The sequence below is a fragment of the Microtus pennsylvanicus genome, chromosome 9 (genome assembly GCF_037038515.1).
Source record: "Microtus pennsylvanicus isolate mMicPen1 chromosome 9, mMicPen1.hap1, whole genome shotgun sequence".
NCBI lineage: Eukaryota > Metazoa > Chordata > Mammalia > Rodentia > Cricetidae > Microtus > Microtus pennsylvanicus.
In genome coordinates, this window is record NC_134587.1 from 40,172,928 (window position 1) to 40,194,741 (window position 21,814).

General features: G+C 43.7%; 1 protein-coding gene across 2 annotated transcripts in view; it reads right to left on the bottom strand.

The window, feature by feature from the left end:
• Positions 1-21,814, bottom strand: part of Camsap1 (calmodulin regulated spectrin associated protein 1) — a 68,477-nt gene that overhangs the window by 45,545 nt on the left and 1,118 nt on the right. For both annotated transcript variants that reach the window (XM_075985449.1, XM_075985447.1), the window contains exons 2-3: positions 1,051-1,313; positions 206-367 (exon numbers count right to left, since the gene is read on the bottom strand). In XM_075985449.1, coding sequence (XP_075841564.1) covers positions 206-367; positions 1,051-1,313 — 425 coding nt within the window. The remainder of the gene's footprint in view (positions 1-205; positions 368-1,050; positions 1,314-21,814) is intronic.

Sequence of the window (21,814 nt, forward strand, 5' to 3'; positions counted from 1 at the left end):
TACACATATATGTACATTTCCACACACAAACTCATCTTGCTCTACTCTCGGTGCTCAGGAGTGAGGACTGTCTGCTAACCTACTGGACACCTAGCTGGATACAGCATAAGGCAGCCCTAAATGACAAGTCCTAATGCCTAAGTCCCAGCAAGGGGAACAAGAAGCAGACAGCTCTTGATCAAGAGAGAGCTAGACAGGCACTCACCTTATTGATCCAGAATACCATGGCATCCTCGAGGTCATACGGAAGCTCTTTTGAGGCGCTAAATGTAGAAAATCGCTTGACACTGGCCACCACCTTCTCAATGCTGATCATCTCCACAGTATAGGCCATCATCAGGGCATCCACCATTGCCATGTGGGCACTCTGGGGACAGAGGCAGCAGTCAGTATCCTAAACCAGGTCCCAATGCAAAAAAACTTTCTGCCTTGGCTTCCCCACGAAGAACAACACTGGCTGGGCACTGTTCTAGACTGCAATAGTGGTACAGGGTCCTCATTTCTTACCAGCAGACTATAGGCTTCCTCTGTAGCCCTGAAAAGGCTGTGGGAAGAGGCTGTACCCTCCCTCTGCTTCCTAAGGCTCTGGGATGCCAACAGGGCACTCTTCTGTATCACCCTACCTTCAGTCTCTTCAGAACTTTCTCTTCACCCACAACATGTCATCCTTAAAGTGAGTGAAAAAAGCTATGGCACGCAAAATGCCAGGGAACAAGTTAACAAAAGCAATGCAAAGACATAGTGGGCTAGGGACCAGGAAGAAGCTCTGAGGACAGGGCGACTGATTTTGGCTAGTATAGCCATCCAACCGAAAGGCTCTGCAGTGGTGTGCACCACCACATTTACATCGTCACACTTCATTGCGTCACAGTGAGAAGAACCAGAAGCAAGCTGCTCTTTCCAGAATGGGGGCCTTCTTTAAAATACAGGCATGTCATTAAGGACCACCAACGCACATGGACAGACTTCACCATCTGTCACCTAACAGCAGGGCACTGAGTCTTGCCTGCTCAACCAAGGGAACAGAAGGAATGCCTGTCAGACACTTACCATCTTAATAGGTGCCTGGCTGAGGTCAGCATCTGTCACAGGGGTATCATCACTCTCCATCACATAGATGCCCTTCCGGGACAGGGCCTGAATGACAGACTGGTGTCCTTGTAAGGTAGCCACCTGGTCCCCTTTTAGGATGAGGCTGCAGACACGGCAATACAGCTCACTCGACAGGAGAAGTTTGATGACGGGTGGCTTAATGTGCTCCTGCTCATACTGGTCGATGTAAAAAGGATCTCTGAGGTCCTCAGGGATGTTGTCTATGGCAGGAAAGAGCACTGGGTGAGTGAACATGCACAATCCAGGCTGGAGCATCACCAGATGGATGAGAACACACAGAGCACCTTCCAGCACAATGTCAGCCAAGGTGCAGCCCACTGACCAGGTGACAATCAACACACCAAGGTCCAGGGCCAACTGACAGTCTCATTAGCATCTGCACAACAGAGGTAATACGAGGCATTTTGAATTTCCACCATCACCTGAATGATGGTGGGATACAAGCGCAAAAGTCCTGGGGTCTTAGTGGGCTCAAAGGAAACCAATATGCAACAGGGCTGAGATGATGCATCATCTGGTGACCCCTGAATAAGGAGGCTGTGAGCACAGTTGCATTAGTTCTGGGAAGGGAGCTCTGTGTGTCTTCTTTCAAAGTCAAGATCCAGGTAACAGCAGAGACTCAACAGCCTCCTCTTTAGGAAATGAGTCAAATCTGGTGCACTGTAGCAACAGAACAAAGGCAACCAGCTTTCACTCACTCATCTCTGCTTCAGGCAGCACACTATTTAATCATAATTCTACTGATCAAGATTAATGACTAATGTGCTCACATTACAGACAAGAAAATGAGGCACAGCAAAAAGATGTGACATGTCCAATGTCAAAAGAGACAGGAACCAACCGCAATCTGGTCTCTCATGCACTCACTGCCTACAGCAGACACATGACCAGGGGACCAAGTGTGCTACACTGATTCTGTATCCTCTTTGTACCACTTGTAAGATACTGAAACCTATTCTTTGTAGAAAGTACAAAGTCCTGAAAAAGAATCTCATTCTTTTACCCAGGGTCCCAGACCTGAGAGTTTGGTCTTCTCAAACATCCTTACCTCCTGGAGAGTTTAGAAAGCTGCAATCACCAAGAAGGGCATTCAAATAAACGGGTAGAAACGTATTAGAAACAATCACCCCACAATCCACGGACATTTGTGCTAGTTGATTTGTATCAACAACTTAAAATCACCTGAAAGGAGGGAACCTCAATTGAGAAAAAGCCTCCATTAGGTCAGGCTGCAGGCAAGCTTCTAAGGGCATTTTCTTTCTTTTTTTTAAATCTCACTGGCTGTCCTCTAATTCACTACATAGACCAGGCTTGGCCTTGAACTCACAGAGATCTGCCACCTGCTTCTACCTCCCAAGTGCTGGCATTAAAGATGTATACCCAGTCCATTTTCTTTCTTTCTTTTTTTTCTCCAAGACAGGGTTTCTCTGTGTAGCCCTAGCTGTCCTGGAACTAGCTCTGTAGACCAGGCTGTCCTCAAACGCACAGAGATCTGCCTGCCTCTGCCTCCTGAGCCCTAGGATTAAAGGAAGTGCCACCACCACCTTGCCTGGTCCATTTTCTTAATTAGTGATTGATTAGTCCATTGTGGGTGATGCCACTCCTGAGCAGTTGGTCCTGGGGCTGTAAGAAAGCAGACTGAGCAAGACATGGGGAGGAAGCCAGTGAACAGCAACCCTCCATGATCTCTGTTCCTGCCTCCAGGTCCCTGCCCTGTTTGAGTTTCTAGCCTGACTTCCTTCAATAATGAACAGTGATAAGGAAGTGTAAGCCAAATAAACCCTTTCCTCCCCCAACTTGCTTTTGGTCATGGTGCTTCATCAGAGCAATGGTAACCCTAACAGGAAAACATCCAAACTCTTCTAGCCTTATGCCAGGTCTAGCCACCACAGTGAGAAAAGGTCAGCTCTCAGAAGCTACCTCCCCTGCCCCAGCATCCTTTCTCTGCTCCCTTCTTTATTTCTGATAGGTACTATTTTTTTGAGGCCCGGGTCTAATTACTGGTCTCTAGATTCTTGTTATTGTTTCATAACCGTTTTCTAAATTTATTATTGTATATACATATGAGGGAGTGCATACAAGCTACTGCATGAGTGTGAAAGACAGAATAACCCTGTAGAGTTGGCGCTCTCCTTCCACCTTTACATAGGTTCCAGAACTCATACTGTTAGGCTTATATGACAAGCACGTTTACCCACTGCCAGCCCCGCTCCACAATCCCAACTTCATTTTTGATTCTTATTTCTTAACAACATGGCTAGAGTTTACACTGCACTTTAGTTTTGTGCATATAGGATTTGGTCACTACAGCAATCAAAGTAGTGAACAGGGCTATGCACCAGTGCTCGCTGCCCAGGCTTAGAGGACGTCAAAACCCATATGGGATGACTACATTGGGCAGCATCCTATTCTGAAGCCATCTACAGTACTAACACTAAACAGAGAGTGGTGGTAATAAAAGGATGAGCCCTGGGTATTCCACATGGGAAGGCCTCTGCTTGCCTGGTCAGATGACTGAGGAAAGAACTGTATGCCAAGTGTGTAGCACAGAAAGAGGGGACGAGCCACACCACACTCGAGTGAGGAGTCCCATGGAACAGAACTGAGAGGCACAGATCACACCATCAGAAACTGTGGGAACTGGTTCTAGACTGGTAAAAATCAAGCAAGGTTCTGAGCTAGGGAGCCCAAACCCCAAGTTTGTGCTGCTGCCAGGAAAATAGACAAGAGTCCTCTCAGGCCTACACCTTCTTTAAGTGCCTAGTAGCAGTACCTCGCTACCAGGGCTCCCAGCAAGAGCTACTACCCCTCGCCTAACTTTCAGCCCATTCAAGCTCTGTCCAGGTTCTTCTTGCATATTCAAAAATTTCAAGAACACATCTGACTTCACCTCTGGGGGACTTTACCCACCTTGAGACCTGAAAAGTCATGGATGTATGTCTATCCCAACATGTATACTAGCCCCACCTACCTCCTCTGACCCACCTACATGACATCCATGTGAATACTGCAAGCCATACTGGCTGGTCCAAGCCACTCTCCCCGCTCACCTGGAGAGCCGGTAAGGTTCCTTTCTGAAAGCAGAAATAGCACAGCTCAGAAGGGACCCTACAGAGCCTCTCTCTGTTGCAGGGAAGGAGAGACAGGACACCAAAGAAGCACACCAAGAGCTAGTCTTGACAGACACAAGGGAAGACCTAGGGAGGATCTGGAGCTCAAGCCACAGTATAAAGACATAAACATCCTGGACTTGGAAGCTAGCAAGACAGAAAAAACCATCCAGGCTAAGTGTCTAAATGGAAATGTTTCCCTGGGCCTGAGGTGGTTCATGTAATCAGCACATCGGATCCTTAAAAAACAGTAACCATTCCTGTACACTTGAGATTCATGACAGCAATCCCAGATCAGTAGATTCACCACAATCTGTGAGTTCCCTCCAATCTAGCTATAAAGTGCTACAGCCCACTCAGCAACCTCCTTTCTGGCCCTTCATGGCAGAAACTGTCCCTAGCTCAGAAAGGGAGCACCTACTTCTCCCAGCCCACCAGTGCAGTGGCTGTTCCTAGATAATACTCAGCTCAGCTCGTATCAGAAGCTATGTTTGCTCACGTCTGTTCTTCTAATATCTAGCAGTCAATAACTATTCTTAAAACAAAGCAATTTAGGGCTAGAGAAGTGGTTCAATGGTTAAAAACACAAACTGCTCTTACAGAATCAAGATTGAGTCTCAGATCCTGTATTGGGCAGCTTATAACTACTTTCTGCAAAGTTCCAACACCCTTTCTGGCCTCTGTGGCAATATACTCATATGAACAACACCCCCCCCACACACACACACATACACGTACATAATTTTAAGATAATAATGGTAATAAAATATTTTAAAAATAATACAAAAGCACTGTAAATGTCTTCTGAGTGTTTTGGGTGACTTGTTGCCTTATAAAAGGCAAAGACAGCAGTTTATAATCATTGAACAATTACTGAGCAAGAACTGGGAAATGCATGAACACTCTGGGCCACCAAAAGGAGGTAGAAGACCATCACCCTCAGCAAACACTCTGAGGCTCTGAAGAGGGGGAAAAAAAAACAGTAGTCAACTTCCATAACAAGAAGCATCACACTGAAGTATGCACAGAGCCCAGCTTAGGCAAACAAGAAAAAAGATAATGACTCTCATCAGACAATTTTAAGAAACACAGTTCAGAATAGGAGAATGCTGTGTCTTCAACTGTCAGGGCACTGAGTAGGTTTATATATTCTGGAAGCACAAAAAAAGGATAAACTAGAACAGGTTGTATTGGGAAATAATGGAAAGAAGAGGATAAGGAAATAATGTTCACTGCTGTTTCCTAGAGTAGAAGACAGGCCTGGACACCAGCCAGGCACAGGACAGGCCCTGTCACTGAAGTAGGAACTATGGCCCAGAAGATGACCATGGCAGAAAGAGGAGCTCCATAAGGGACGCACAGCTATATGAGGAGAGGGGCGGCATTCTGAAGAGGCCAACATGTGCAAAGCAGAAGTACAAATTAAAGAGATAGCATTTATGTATGATATGTATGAACACTCAGAAAGAGGGCACAGTGAGAATGGAACCTGAGCAGTCAGACTAGTGGCTCACCCTGGGCTAGGCAGACAAGGAAGACAAGCCAAAGGAACTAGTAGGTGGTCAGGAGACATTGGCAATTATACGGCCACCCCTATTCCACCGAAACACACTGGGAAGAGGCACCAAAATCAACATGCCTCAGCAGCATCAGGAACAGGCACACCAAGGAAAAGAAGGTTCCATGAACTCTCTGGACAGTGTAGCCTCAGATGTGCAGACTGGGCTACTAGTCAGAGGTTAGGAGGGGGACCTCAGAGAGTGGGGAGAAATTCCAAAACAAAAGGGAAGGGATGTCAGGTGTTGTGGACTAAAACTTTTAACTATGCAAAGGTATTTAGGCTGCATTTGTTTAACTATGTAAAGATGTGCCACTGTTTCATCTTACCTGCCTAAGGCACCTGATTGGTCTAATAAAAAGTTGAATGGCCAATAACTAGGCAGTAGAGGGATAGGCAGGGGCTGGCAAGCAGAGAGAATAAATAGAAGAGAGAGGAGGGAGAAAGAAGAGACGTCCCAGGCCAGCCAGCCACCAGACAGACAGACACAGAGAAAGCAGTGAAAGTAAGACATACAGAATGAAAGAAAAGTAAAAAGCTCCAAGGCAAAATATAGATGGAGAAACAGGTTAAGTGGGACAAACATAAGGTAAGGTCAAGCATTCATAACTAATAAGTTTGTGTGTCATGATTTGCAGGCTGGTGGTCCAAGAAAGCCTACTACAGTCAGGTGTGTATAAAAATGTCCCGGCCACCTCAAGAGATCTATTTGCTAAATCCACTGCAACTAGAATGGCAACAACTGTGAAAGCTCTAACACAGCAGCAGACAGAGGCTGAGACAAGAGGATCCTGGTGAGTTCAAGGCCAGCTCAAGAAGCTCAGAAAGCCTAGCAAACCCTAAAATAAACAAACTCAAAGAAAGTCAGGCTCAGGCACCCACAGAATGCAACAGAACTGATCATCCACAGACTAGCTGACTGTGGACAACACCCAAGGTAGAAAAGTAAAAGTACTTTTAATAAAGAAAAAAGTGATGGACTAGAGAAAGAGCAAAATAGAAACTCAGGAATAACAATCAACACACACACACATACTGACTGAACCAGTTTCATAAAATGAGCTGTTGAAAGCAGATTAAGATTAGACACTTGAGAGATGAAGATGAGTAGATAGCAAGCATCAACTTAGACCATGAAACCCAACATGTACAAGTTCAACAGAACTACCATATATGGGCTGCTCATGCATGCTTCAGCACTGCCAGGGCACAAGTTTCATTTTTCAAATAGTAAGTATAACATTAAGATAATGAGGAGAAAGCAAGTGGCAATGGTTGTTAGACCAAAGAAAGGAACTGCAAGCCCAGAAGGGAGAAGGAACATGGCAGAAGGATGTTTAAGCAGACACTGCAGAGAATTTTCCAATCCTTGTAAAATTTATGAAACCACTAAAAATACCAGCAAGACTCAAAAGGAAACCCACATCAAAAAAGCACTACAGTCAAACTGACAGAATCCAAAAGCAAAAATATTTTTTATTTAATGTACCAGAGGTATTCCTGTCAGGCCAGGCCAACAGACCAATCCTGCTTGCCCCTTTGTGTAGAAGGCAGCTACAAACCCTGAAAAAATCAAGGACAAGTAGAGGGGAACTAGAAAGTGGAGAGAAGGATGCTGGCTTGGACTTCACACTGCAGGGCACCCCCACCAAGGGCAGGCCTGATGCTTGCGGACTCCCAGTACAACAGGCAAGGCAACTAACTAGTTTCTGAGCCTTAGAAGGAGGGGATCAAGAGGAGGCCCCCAATAACAATAAAACATCAGGGGACATGGAGACACTGTAGGGCAAAGGTGCTCTGCTTCCATATCCAGCCTGAGACACCATTCCCTAAAGTCAGAGCCACATGGACCAGGGAACACAACAAACAAGGTCTCACCAAAAGCACCTGGCAGAGAAGATAACTCTCCTTCCCCGCTGGTCATGAAATTCCTCTCCCCATACAGCTGGGGGTTCCAGTAAAGGGAATCACCTTGTTACAGAGATTCTGGGTATAATTCTGGTCCCTGGCATCCCCAACGAGCTAGGCTTGGACACCTGTCCTCAATACACCAATTAACGGTACAAGTGACAGAGACAGACAGAAAAGAATGTATTCACTGTGATCACACTGGGAAGAATAGCGGGGTCCAGTGACCTCTAAGTCCACCTTTAGGGTACTGACATGACATTTAGGCTCAAAGAAAAAACATGCATAATTAAGCAGTCTAGATCAAGGAATGGTCCTGCCTATCACTGGCCAATCACATCTCTGTCCTATAAAATGGGTCGATAAGTTGTCAGAATTGTGTGAAATAACCAGCAGTCTTGTAGGCAACGTCCCACCTACCCAGCCTGGGAAATTCCTCTTGCTCTTAAGCAACAGCAGCAGGGAGGCCCATGAGTAGACTGAACCAGAAGCACAGGGCTGGGGCACAGGACTTACTACAACCAGAGCCAACAATGAAACTCAAGGCTGCAAGCAAACCTGACAGGAGACTGGCTGTTAAAGTCAGACTGAGAGCCCTGGCTCCTCATGCAATAACTAAGATAATGAGGAATCACCTGAAATTGCCACTCAGTAAGATGACCAACTGACACACACCAGCATGCAAGTGTTGAAACATCTCTGACATGTGAAAGTCGCCAGCACAAAATGAATGCAGGAATTAAACTCTGAAGCAAACTAGAAAAATTCAGCAAAGAAAGTTTTTTAAAACATTAAATACAGAAATGAAAAGGAGAGCAACAGATGTTTAGAAACTCACTGGACAGGCTGAACAGCAGGGTGACAATGGCACAGGACTGAATTGCTGGTTTTAAGCTTACATCAATAGCATCCATCCAATCTGAACCACAGGCAGAAGATGGAGACTAGAATGGGGAATAAGAAGAAGAAAAGAGACGGAGCTATGGGAGAGGAGCTGTCCACCAGAGTCCCGGGGGAAAGGTGGCAAGGAGAGTACAGAGCAAATTAATGACTGAAATTTTACCAAATACAATGAAAGACATCAACCTACTGATTTTAAGACACTGAGTCGAAAGGTGGTGGCGCACACCTTTAATCCCAGCATTCGGGAGGCAGAGGCAGGCGGATCTCTGTGAGTTTGAGGCCATCCTGGTCTACAGAGCGAGTTCCAAAACAGGCTCCAAAGCTACAGAGAAACCCTGTCTCAAAAAACAAAACAAACAAAAACATAAAAACATTGAGCAAACCATGAATCAGGAAAACCCAAAGGAATCTGAGCCAAGACATATATTCAAACTTCTAAAGCTAAAAAGAAAATTCTGAAGCAGAGGAAAGACATCCTTGTGGAGGGAATTCTGTGACAGTGGGACTGTCATCTGAAGCTGTGGTGTCAATATGCAACAGTGCTTGCAGCCAAGCCTGATGACTTGTTCCATCCCCAGAACCCACCATAATAAAAGAGAACCAACTCCTGTAAGCTGTCTCTGACCTCCACACATACACAGTGGTAAACACAAACACACCCGCACACAAATAACCAGGGGCTGGATAGACGGCTCAGCAGTTAAGAGTACTGGATATTGCAGAGTACCTGAGTCTTGGAAATCATATGGTGGCTCACAACTGTAACTCTGGTTCCAGAAGATCTGACACCTTCTTCTGGCCTCTCTGTACATGAAGCAGAGGAGTGGTACAAGACATACACACAAGCAAATATTATATATATATATTTTTTTCTTGGAACTCACTTTGTAGACCAGACTGGCCTCTAACTCACAGAGATCCACTTGTCTCTGCCTCCCATAATAATTTTTAAAAGTAAGTAAGTAAAATTAAAAAAAAACTATGAAAATGGCTAAAGTAAGTCCTCCAAAGAGAAAGAAAATGAAGCATTAAGAAAAAATAGCAGGAAGAAATGAGCATTATGATAACTATAGCAGACTGTCCTTTAGAGTTTTCACTGAAACACAGTACAAACCAAACTACCACACCAGAACCACAGGCCTAGTGGCCCACATCTTTAATCCCAGCACTTGGGAGGTAGAGGCAGACGTATGTCTTTGAGTTTGAGGACAGCCTGCTATACATAATTTGTTCCAGACAGCCAAGGCTACATAATAGAGACCCTATCTCAAACAACAAATACGCTGTTCACAAGAAACTCACTTCTAATTCGGCAAGATAAACCGACTTGTGGCTAGACTGAGTTTAACACTGCAAGACCTAGTCTCAAAAAGAAACAAGGAAGGGAGGGAATAACAGATGGAAGGAGGGGATAAGGATGAAAAACAAAAACAAAAAAATAAAATGGAAACAGATACACCATGATTAGGGGTATAGCCTAGGGCAGATGTAGGGCAGAAAAAATATATCTATATTATGCAAACAGTATTTAATAAGAAGATGGTGTTAGTAGAATCTGAAGTCCACTGCTGGTTTCTCTACCAAAAAATTGAGAGACGGAAATTGGTCAATGGAAATATAAATTTTAGACCCAAATGAGGAAAGGAAAATATGTTTCTCTCAGCCTTCCCTTTAGCCACATTACAGTTTACAGAAAAACGAAAGAAAAAGCCAGGAACTAGGCACTGTGGGATTAGTTATAAGTATCAGGTAAATTATCAGAGCCATAAGTTAACACTCTCCAGGACACCTTTCTCCTCCAGTAATTCCTTCTCTGTCATGGGATTTCCTTGAGAAATCTTTAAACTCTTTCAGCAGCTGTTACATTATCAGAAAGGATTACAATGCCCTCTATACAGATGTAGCCGATGAAGTTCAATTCACAATAAAGCAATTTTAAGAGCCCAGGAAGGATGGTATGTGATTAATCACACTACTCTAGTGGTTCTAAACCTGCAGCTGAGACTCCTTTGGGGGTTGAACGACCCTTTCACAGGGTCACATATCAGATCTCCTGCATATCACTTATTTACATTATGATCCACAACAGCAGCAAAATTAGTTATGAAGCAGCAACCCGAGTAATTTTATGGTCAGGGGTCACCACAACATGAAAACCTGCATTAAAGTGTCATGGCATTAGGAAGGTTGAGAACCACTGTGCAACTCCAAATGCCATGCAATTTAAAACTTAGAAATTATTTCTGGATTTTTTTTCCATTAAACACTTTCAGACTGCAGTTGATCATGGTAGCATACTGTACAAAATGAAAAACAGCTAAGTGAGGATGACAGTACAATGAAGGCTGAGAAAAAACAGAGGAGGCCCGGCAGTGGTGGTGCACGCCTTTAAGCCCAGAACTCAGGGCAGGCAGGCAGAGCTCTATGAGTTTGAGGCCAGCCTGTTCTACCAAGCTAGTTTCAGGACAGCCAGGGCTACACAGAGAAATCCTGCCTTGAAAAACAAAAAAAAAAAAACAAAAACAAAAAAGGTAGGTAGGGCACAAATTACCAAAGACAAACAGTAAATGATGCTTACTGTTAGTACTAACTAGACTCAAAATACATAAAACATCTGACAGAGCTAATAAAGCAGACAAATCCACTAGCATGAAAACTCTGGCACTTGTTCATCAGCAACTGACAAGGCTATCAGAGCCAGCAAGGACACCAAGACTACCTGTACACAAAGCCCAGGCTGCTATTGACAGAATGCTTATTGCTGGAATCTGGGTCCACAGGACTCACATTCTACAGAAGCCCAGAAGCCAAGGTGGTTTAAAGAAGCTAGCTGTAGGGAATATAAAAACATGAGGGGGTACAGAGTGACAACAGGGAGAAAATCCCCACCACCCTCTTACTGAAAGTCATCTGGATCTGGGAACTCCTGGGCATTTTATTCTTAAATAAACCAGTTAACAGGAACAAAAGGAGAGGAGGGAAGTAGCACTGAAAAAGGATTAATGTTAAGAGATTAGAGAAAGGACTGGAAAGAAAACTAAAGCCCCAATTCATCACCTCACACTCAGTTCTCTTCCTTCAAAATAACCGGCTTAGTTTCTTACTCTGATATTCTTCTCAGAATATCATGCTCATGCTCAAGGTATGAATGACATTTCCACCTGCACTGTTCTATCCCAAGGGTCTGTGGGCAACACACCTCAGTTCTGCCTGTGTCCTGATGAATCAAACAGAGCTGGAGATTTTGAAATGGGAGATGTTGCCATAACTAATCTATGAGGGTCCAGACAGGAACTGCACAAGGACCTGGACCTCCTGCATCTGGTCAGCAGAGTCTTAAGGAAAGGTCTTCGGCTTGGCCAAAAGGAACAGGATTGGAAGGCAAGCGAGGGGAGCAAGAAGCTGTTTAAAATGATCTTTGCTACATGCCCAAACATTCACCAAATTAAATTATATTCTAGGTCTTAGCTTCTTACACTGTAGGTCTTGAGTTCACAGAGGCAACATAACTGAATGTGGGAGCTAGAAGTAAATAGTAACAGTAAAAAGTTTCCAAACACATAACAACCAGAAAATCAATTCAAAACCAAATGTATCATGGATCCAAGATGTTTCTGACAGTGCTCACTCATATTTTATCAAAAAACTTCACTGCAGCCTTGGTTCTGAACACACAGCATACACACTGTACATGCCATCATACCGTACAAGCCAACAAATATAACCTGAAATATATCACCTTAGATTCAAGGCTACTGTATGTCATGAACAGCAATGTTTTTACTATAACATAATGTTTTCTGCTCCTATAGAAACATAATAGCTTAATACAGAAAAATATTTCCCATCCTCATTCCTCAGCATGTAAGTATCAAACTGGTATATTTGCATTGTGCTGTGTTCAAATGTTTAAATGTGGGATGGGAATAAAGACAGGATCTCATGTAGTTCTGGCTGGTCTTCAATTTGCTGTATATAAGGATGATCTTGAACTCCTGATCCTCCTCTCTACTTCTCAAGTTCTAGAATTACAGGCACATGCCACAATACCCAGTTTTATGGGTGCTGGGTATGGAACCAGGACCAGAGCCTTATCACGTGTAGGATCTGCTATTGCACTCAACTTGGACTTCCAACCCCTAGAACTGTAAACAATACATCTCCATCATTTATGAATTACCTAGGCTATGGTATTTTTCATAGCAAACAAAATGAAATAAAAGCAAGCATCAAAGGAAATGTTTCACACACAGAAATAGATAAACATGAAAACATAAACCCAGCATGGTGACACACATGGTAACCTCAGCACTTTGAGGAGGTAGAGGCAGAAAGATTGGTTCAAGGTCATCCCTAAATTTAAGTTGAGCCTGGCCTACATAAGCCTTCATCCCAAAACAAGCAAACAAACAAAACCACACAATAAACTACCAAACACATGTGAGCTGCAGGGAAGTAGCACTGCCGCACTGCTTGTCTAAGCAGGGGTCAGCAGGCTAAGTCTAGTCAAAAACTAGAAAAGAAAGGGCAACAACAGTCAGACCACAAGGCAGCCACAGCCATGAAAGGGTAACATCTGGCTGCAATTTTCCAATAGATTTATAAGAAGTTACTACTGGCGGAACTGGAGAGACGGCTCAGCAGTTCTGAGCACTGGCTGCTCTTCCAGGACCTGGGTTCAATCTCCAGCACCCACATAGCAGCTCAACCTATCTGTGACTCCAGTTCCAGGGTTTCTGACACTTTTACACAGACGCAGATGCAAGCGGAACACCAATGCACACAAAATAAAAATAAGTAATTTTTTTTAAAAGAAGTTACCATTGAGAAACTGAGTAAAGACATCCAGAACCTTTGCAGAACGTCTTACAACTACATGTTAATAAACCTCAAAATAATTTAATTTTTCTTATATTGTCCAAGATCCTAAAAGCTATTACTACGCGGAAAGAAACTAATAGGACAAAAGGCATTATTTAAAAGGTTCCTCTTTATTTGTCATCAGGGAAATGAATACTAAACCACAGTAGGAAGGTGCAATCCACCCACTTGATTGGCTAAAAGTATAAAGACTGACACCACCAAGCGCTGACATGAAGGCAGAGAATTTCATATAGTGCTCATGGGAAATAATGACTCAATTACTCTAGAAAACTTCATACTTTCTTATAAAAATGCATTATCTCATGACCCATTACTCCTACACCTATTTAAGATGAATAAAAGTATCTGTCAAGAGAAATGAATGCACATAGCAGCTTTTTCATAATATCCCAAAACTAGAAACCACCCCAATAACATTCACCAACAGACAAATGGGCTAGCCATACAATGGAATACTATTACTAAGCAAAGAACTGCACACCATGAGATACACAGATGAATCTCAAAGATACCGTGTGGAGAAAAGAAAGCTAGGTGCAGGACCCTGATATGCTTAAATAATAAGAAACTCCAGGCAGGAAGAGGTACAGGAAGGCCAGGATAAGACAGGAATCTGGAGGAGGCACACCACCAAAACTTTGTTTGTATTGTATATCAACTATACTCCAATAAAGGTCCAAGACAAGCATCCACTTGATAAACAAGAATCCACTTGAGCAGTACCCACTATGCCCTGCTAAAAAGCCAGATCTCTTTCCTCCTCGAAAAATATCCTTAAGAACAGTCCATAAGTAAACCCAGCAAGGGTTTACCAATTTGTCATTTAAGACATCCCAATATCTGAAACTCAGCCATTTGTCCAAGCTAATCTCAGCTTCTAAATTCCACTTGCCTAGGCTTGTGCTAGCTGCACCCACACCTGCCTCCATTCCCTTTCCCTGCCCTTGCCTAGACTACATACTTCTTTATGGGGCATTCCAGATCCAGATCTTCTTCTTCACTTGACCTGCTAGTGGCATCTGCTCCTCTGTAAATGAGGCACCATCCAGGATTCTCCTTATAGGTCTTTTCATGTGTGACCTTCCAAGCTCCATTCAGTTCCCACGGGTCATAAGACATTGTTCACCTGGACTGATACACCTCTAATTTTGACTGGTTGAAACTGTAGCAACTGGGGACTACCTGCTCAAAGCACATTCCCAGGCTCTCAGCAAACCACCCCCTATTCAAAAGTGTTCCCAGGCACATACAAAGAAATCCCTAATGACACCAGGAACATGGTAAACAACCTGGCCCCAGACTATTTCCAAACTAATCACCTACTGTGTCAGCCTTTACGCCTCTGCCTAAGCACAGCTAATCTACTCAATGCACAAGATCACTTGGCTGCTACACAATGGTGCAGTCAGATACCCACCCCCTGCTCTCAGGGGCTATCCAGGCCTTCACCACCCTTCAGAGCTATTCACTTTTGTTCTTTGACTCATGGTTTCTCACTGACCTAAAGTCAAAGAGTAGGCCAGTCTGGCTGGTCTGAGAACCCATTTCTACCTCTCCAGTATGGGATTACAACCATATACCACACCTGACTTTTTTAATATTTAAAAATTACTTTATGCCAAGTGACGGGAGGGACGGGGGGGACGGGACACACCTTTAATCCCAGCACTCAGGAGGCAGCAAGACGGATATCTGAGTTCAAGGCAAGCCTGGTCTACAGAGCAAGTTCCAGGACAGTCAGAGCTACAAAGAGAAAGCCTGTCTTGAAAACAACAATAATATTTATTCATTCGTATGTGTGCATGTATACCCATGCATGCCACAGCACATGTGTAGAGGTCAGAGGACAGCTTGTAGGAGCCAGTTCTCTTTCCGTTATTTAGGTCCCAGGGATCAAACTCAGGTTGTCAGGCTTGGCAGCAAGCATCTTTTATCTGCTGAGCCATCTCACCAGCTCCATACCTGGCTTTTAATATGGGTTCTGAGACTCCACTCAAGTCTCCATACTTGTTTAACAAACACTTTACCAATCTTAGCCATCTCCCCAGTCCCATGCCTCACAAGCTCTTTAGTGTCTGAGCTGTCTCCTCAGTCCTATGTAGTCACCTTCAACCCTTCCATTGCCTCCATGAATGTCCATATTTCATGAGGATTGTGATCAACAAATTTAGATGGCACCATGTGTCTTTTCCCTGTATATTTCCTATACTGTAAAAAAAATAGTTATGCACACAATAGACATTAGATGAAACTAATCTTGGCTCCATGTTAGTCATCCTCAGACAAGATGAAAATTGACAGCCATCCAGGTCACTGAACTCTGAGGTAGAGGGAGCATTAGCATACCTAAAGTTGACAAGGCTATCCTGAAACAAAAATCAACACAACATGGCAGCAGTTAAGTTTGTTCCAGGACAGCCTTAAATAGTGTGAGACTCTGTCTCAACCAGTCCCCCTCTTAAAAGCCATTTGAATGTATAGCCAAAATTAACATTTTGAAACACAATAGTAGCTAACAAAGGGTCAAACAAAGGATTAGCTAAGAGATTAAAGACAGATTTTCATTCTCTGATTAGTATTTAGCTCCTGGCATCAGGCCAGGAAGGAGAACATGTATTAGCACAACTCTAAAGACATAAATTCCCCCCACATACATAACATGTACCCGAGTATTCTGCAGGTGGGCACAACAGTACATGAGAGAGCCAGGACCCCCAATCTTGCAGAGATACCAAAACAAGAAGATAGGAGGTTCTCCAGACACCCTGCAGAGAAAGGGTCATGGCAACCGCTGCCAGGCAGCAGCCCCTACAGTATCAGACTTCTCACGATCAGCAAACACTTGAGGATCCTGGACCCGCCCACCCAGAAACACCCAACTCACTTGCCAAGAATAACAAAAGGCTATTTAAAAACTACAGTGTAGGGGCTGAGAAATGGCTCAGCCCTGAAGAGCACTGGCTGTTCTTCCAGAGGACTGAGGTTTAATTCCCACCACCTACAAGGAGTTCACAACCATATATATGCCTAGTGCCAGGGAACCTGAAGGCCTCTTCTAGCCTGAGGGCACCAGCTACAGATATATACATGAAGACAATATACCCAGACACTTAAAATAAAAGTAAATAAAATCACAATCTAAACTCATGAAACAGTGGTCTGAACAAATTGTGACCTAGAACTACTTGGTAAGACACTTCTGAACTGAGCTCAGGCAGCAGACTGCTCCCAGGGAAACCTGCCCAGTCCAGGAAAAGAAAGGAGCAGTGAGCAGTCCCAGCCAGCTCTGGAGCTATGGAAAGAGGTTTCAAGAAGCGAGCTCTGTTGGGGAGGATTGTTTTAAGGTGTGTTCCATTTGTTTATGCTGCATTTGTTTAACTCTGTGAAGCTGTGATTTTTTTTTTTTGCCTGTCTAAAACACCTGATGGTCTAATAAAACGCTGAATGGCCTATTGGCTATTTTAAGGCAGGAGGAAGGACAGGCAGGGCTGGCAGAGAGTATAAAAAAAGGAGAAACAAGAAAGAAAAGGAGCAAGAGAACAAGAAGAGGAAGACACCGGGGGCCAGCCATCCAGCTACACAGCAAGCCACGGAAGAGAAGTAAAAAAAGGTATACAGAAATAGAGAAAGATAAAAGCCCAGAGGTTTAATTTAAGAAATTAGTCGGGTTAATTTAAGAAAAGCTGGCAAGAAACAAACCAAGATAAGGCAGGTGTTTATAATAAAGCCTCTGTGTATATTTAGGAGCTGGGTGGTGGCCCCCCTAAAAGCCGAAAGAGTAAAACATCACAACAAAACTCCTTTTGTCCAAATGCCACTAAACCAAACAACACCATGACTCTGGCAAAGCGGTGACTCCTAGAGTTAGGAGAGGGCTCTGTTCCTAACACTGGCCAGGCCAACCAACGTAAAATAGCACTTTGTGGCCTGCAGTGGCTCTAGCACATATTTCCTAAGAACTGGGCTCCACTGGCCACAGGTCGGCATAGGAATTCTTATTCTACGGCGTGTTTTTCAAAGTAGCAGTCTGTAGGACTCTGGTGAGCATAGGAGAACGGGAGTTGGGGGGCCGAAAAAAGGACAGAGAGCAGCATTCCTGGTTAGTAGACCTAACCCTCCAGCTAGGTCACCACCCTTTTCCAACCCAGCCTGCTGCTGGTGGTAAGATGAGAAGGATGAGCTCCTGACTGGGCCTAGGATTCAGGACAGCTCAGCTCTGGGGCAAAAGGACAAATCAGTTTTTGCTGAGCCACAGAGCAATCTCCTTGCAAACAGTTGAGAACCTTCTCATCCGGTCCCTGTGTGTTCTGCTGTCCTTGAGAGATAAAAACTCATATTCCTCCACTATTCCCTGAAACCAAAGCCTAGATACCTCTGAGTTTGCTAAGGGCACAAATACAATGCAAATAGACCAGAAGCAAAAGCCAGGACTGCTGCAGCCCTGGTCTAGCACACTATCCTATAAAATAAATGGTCCTTCAAATCACCCCTTTGAACTTATCAATTAATTTATTGCAGGTTTCACACAAATGCCACTATACTCTTGCAGTTAAGCAGACTTTGCTCCTCTTTGCAAACACATTTAAGTAAACAATTTTCAGCATGCCTAATAAGTTACTCCCAAAAAATAACTAAAAGACTGTCAATGTAATGCAAGAGTTGCCAGAAAAAGAAGAGAAAGAATATGTTGTGTGATCTTTTACTCTTTTGGCTTTTTAGGGGTCCCGCCACCCAGCTCCCAAATAAATCTCACACATGGAGATTTATTCTTAAATATAAATGCACAGCCTTTTCTTAAATTATTCAAACTACCTTTTGCCTCTGGGCTTTTATGTTTCTCTATTTCTATATAACCTTCCATACTTTTTATTCCATGGCTTGCTGTGTAGCTGGGTGGCTGACCCCTGATGTCCTTCTGCTCCTCGTTTGCCTTCTCGTTTCTCCATTTATACTCTGCCTGATGGCTCCGCCTATCCTTGCTTCTGCCTTGATATTGGCTGTTCTTTACTAGGACCATCAAGTAGTTTAGACAGGCAAAGAATCACAGCTTCACAATTAATCAAATGCAGCATAACAAAAGTCACACACTTGAAAATCATATTCCCCAAGAAGAACCTAAAAACAGAAGTAAAGGACAGAGCCCAAATCTAGGTTGTGGCACCAGAGCAAAAAAAATCTGAGAAAATGCTTCTTCATAACCATAAGCCCAAGGCCTAGGGTGAGCTCCAGAGCCTGCCACTCACTACAGATTGCAGGCTGAAATAGGGACATGGACTCTCGGGGCAAGTGACAATGGAGACTCCAGTAGTTAGCCCCACAGTTCCACCACACTTCCAACTCCTACACAGAAGGAAATCTATTTTCACTTCCAGACTTAACCAAAAAGTGCAATACACATAAAACATACAAGACCCTTTCCCTATGACCGCCCACCCAAACTAACTTGTCTTTGAAGCATCCAAATGGAAAGCAGCATCACCAATGAATAGCAGCCTAAGATGAGATCACATGGAGATCGCCAAAGATAAAAGATTCACCCTGGGAATAGGAACAGAGTTGTTTTGGGGGGGCAGGAGGATGTCCCCCATATCTTGCCAAAACTCCCTCCCCACCCTGAAAGATACAACTCCAGGCTGGTAGAAGTAAATCCATACCAGGCTATGAACACCATAAACAACTGTACAGCTGAGCCAACCTGGTCATATAAATTGGCACCTCCCAAATGCCGAAGCTGGGTCTAGAATGGAAACCTTCTCATTTACAACAATGAACGGAAGGGAACTAGACCTCTAACACACATATGATGTACATTCTGCTAGCAGAGGCCTTGTCTCAGGTCATAGGGACACCTAGGCTCGGGTCCCTTGCTAGTCCTCAGTCCTGCTCTTCCTCCCAGTCCTCAAATAAGCACTCTAAGTAATTCTAAAACCACTGGGCATGGTGGCACACACAGAGGTTAAGAGGATAGCTGTGAGTTCGGGCCAGCCTGGTCTACAAATCCAGTTCCAGAGAGAAACCCTGTCCCAAAAAAAAAAAAAAAAAAAAAAAAAAGAATCTAAAACCTTAAAGCCCATTTGCTCCATTATTTGATGAGGCAACAAGACCTCATGAGTAATCTGGTACTAGAATAAAACTAAACCAGGTGCCAACAAGAGAGAGAAAGAGGAAAATTTATCTCTAGATACCAAGTTGAATGTTACCGCTAAACACACCCTCCTAGAGAAACTACAAAGTAAATAGAGTCTGAGTAAACTATTTCCACATGGCCAACCTTAAAAACACAGACGGCAGTTCAGCAAGAGTACTTGCCTAGCAAAGCCTTGAGTCCCGTGCCCAGCACAAAGGTTAAAAGAATAATACATATACACAAGAGTGAAATCTATACATAAGACTAGGAGCTGTGCACTAGGATACACCATGTTTAAGAGCAAAAAGCTGGAAATGAACCAGCACCTCTCAGTAGGACAATGGCATGTGGTAGGCTAGCCTTGGTCAAATGCTAAACAGCCAGGCAAAAGAATGCTGGGAGCTAAGATGAACTTATGAACATAATCTATAGAAGAAAAGAAAGCCTCTAAAGACAGCACTAAAAAGGTTCAACAATACACAAAACTAGGCCAGTATGTCTGCATGCATCTTTAATGTCAGCAACTCAGGAGACAAAGAGGTAGATGGATCTCTGAGTTCAAGGCCAGAATGGTCTAAACAGGAATCCAAGCCAGACACTGCCTCAAAAAAGAAAAAAAGAAGAAGAAGAAGAGGAGGAAGAGGAGGAGGAGGAGGAGGAGGAGAAAGAGGAAGAGGAGGAGGAGGAGGAAGAAGAAAGAAAGAAAGAAAGAAAGAAAGAAAGAAAGAAAGAAAGATAGATCATGCAAAACTGAACGATGCCAGGCTGTGGTGCCCCACGCCTTTGATCCCAGCACTAATGAGGCAGAGGCAAGAAGATCTCTGTGAGTGAAGTCAGCCTGGTGGTATACAGAGCGAGTTCCAGAGCAGTCAGGACTACACAAAGAAACCCTATCTCGGGGCTGGAGAGAGGGCTCAGTGTTTAAGAGCACTGACTGTTATTCCAGAGGACATGGGATCAATTCCCAGCACCCACACGGCAGTTTATACCTGTCTGTAACTCCAGTTCCAGGGGATATGATACCTTCATACCAATACACATAAAGTAAAGATAAATTATTGAAGAAAAAGAAACCCTGTCCCCAAAAATAAATAAATTAAAAAACTGAATAATATAGCTTAGAACAACAGCAAAGGGTTACAGCAGTGGAGGGGGAGGTGCTGAGGCAACAAGGGGTGTGTGGAGCCAGCAATGGTGGATGTGACCACTGGCTAGGCACTCACTATTTGCTCTAGTCAGGTATCAGACACCTTTTTATCCATTTCAGCGGTTATTCAGTGTTCTGGGGTTTTTTTAGGGGGGAGCGGGTTTCAAGACAGGGTTTCTCTATGTTGCCTCCCAAGTGCTGTAATTACAGGCATGAGCCGCCACCACCACCTGGCTTCTTCAACTGTACTTTTTAAAGTCAGATAAAGCCAATTACACAGCAGTGTTTCTCCACCACCATGCAAAACCTGAAACTCAACAGAATCGGTGACCAAGAATTATAAAACTAAAAATTGTAAAAGACAGAACTACTTCCTCACTGCTAGCTTTACACCATAGCATTAAGTTTAAAATAAAATAAAGCAGTTTATTTACTCCCAAAACATGCTTGTCCTTATGACTAGGACTAGGAGGCCCTGATGCGACACAGTCCACTGTGACAGAGAACACCTGCTTAGCAAGTTTTTTAAACTGGTCACCTAACCCTCTCCTAAAAGGGTTATTCCAGCAACCCAGTCTGTAATGGTTCTGCCAGAACAAGGGCAACTCATGCTTCATTTTAAGGGGATTTACAAGTATTTAACACTTAGTTTTGTGTCTGAAACAAGGTATTTGTCACTGATACTAGAGCCTCCCAGTCTCTAGTATCTACAGAGCATCACCAGCATTATTTGGCCTACAAAGTTCCCAGAGCACCAACCAGAACGTCTTAATCCACTAAGCATATTAGGCCTCATAAATGGGGTTTCATCACAAGGTTACCTTGTTCTTCACAACAGGAATTAGCCAAAGGGGTTGTTTCTGCACAATTTGTGTAACACAAAATTTATCTTTGGAGTATCCAATAGCTCATGTTCTGGAAAGTATCAAAATTCATAATATATAAACCAGAATGGCTGGGACTCTGGGTTTGTCCCCTTGGACTAAGCCTCCAACTATTCAAACTAAGCCTTCTGGCCACTGTTGCAGTAAGAGATGGCTAAACGGACGTTACTCACATAAAAA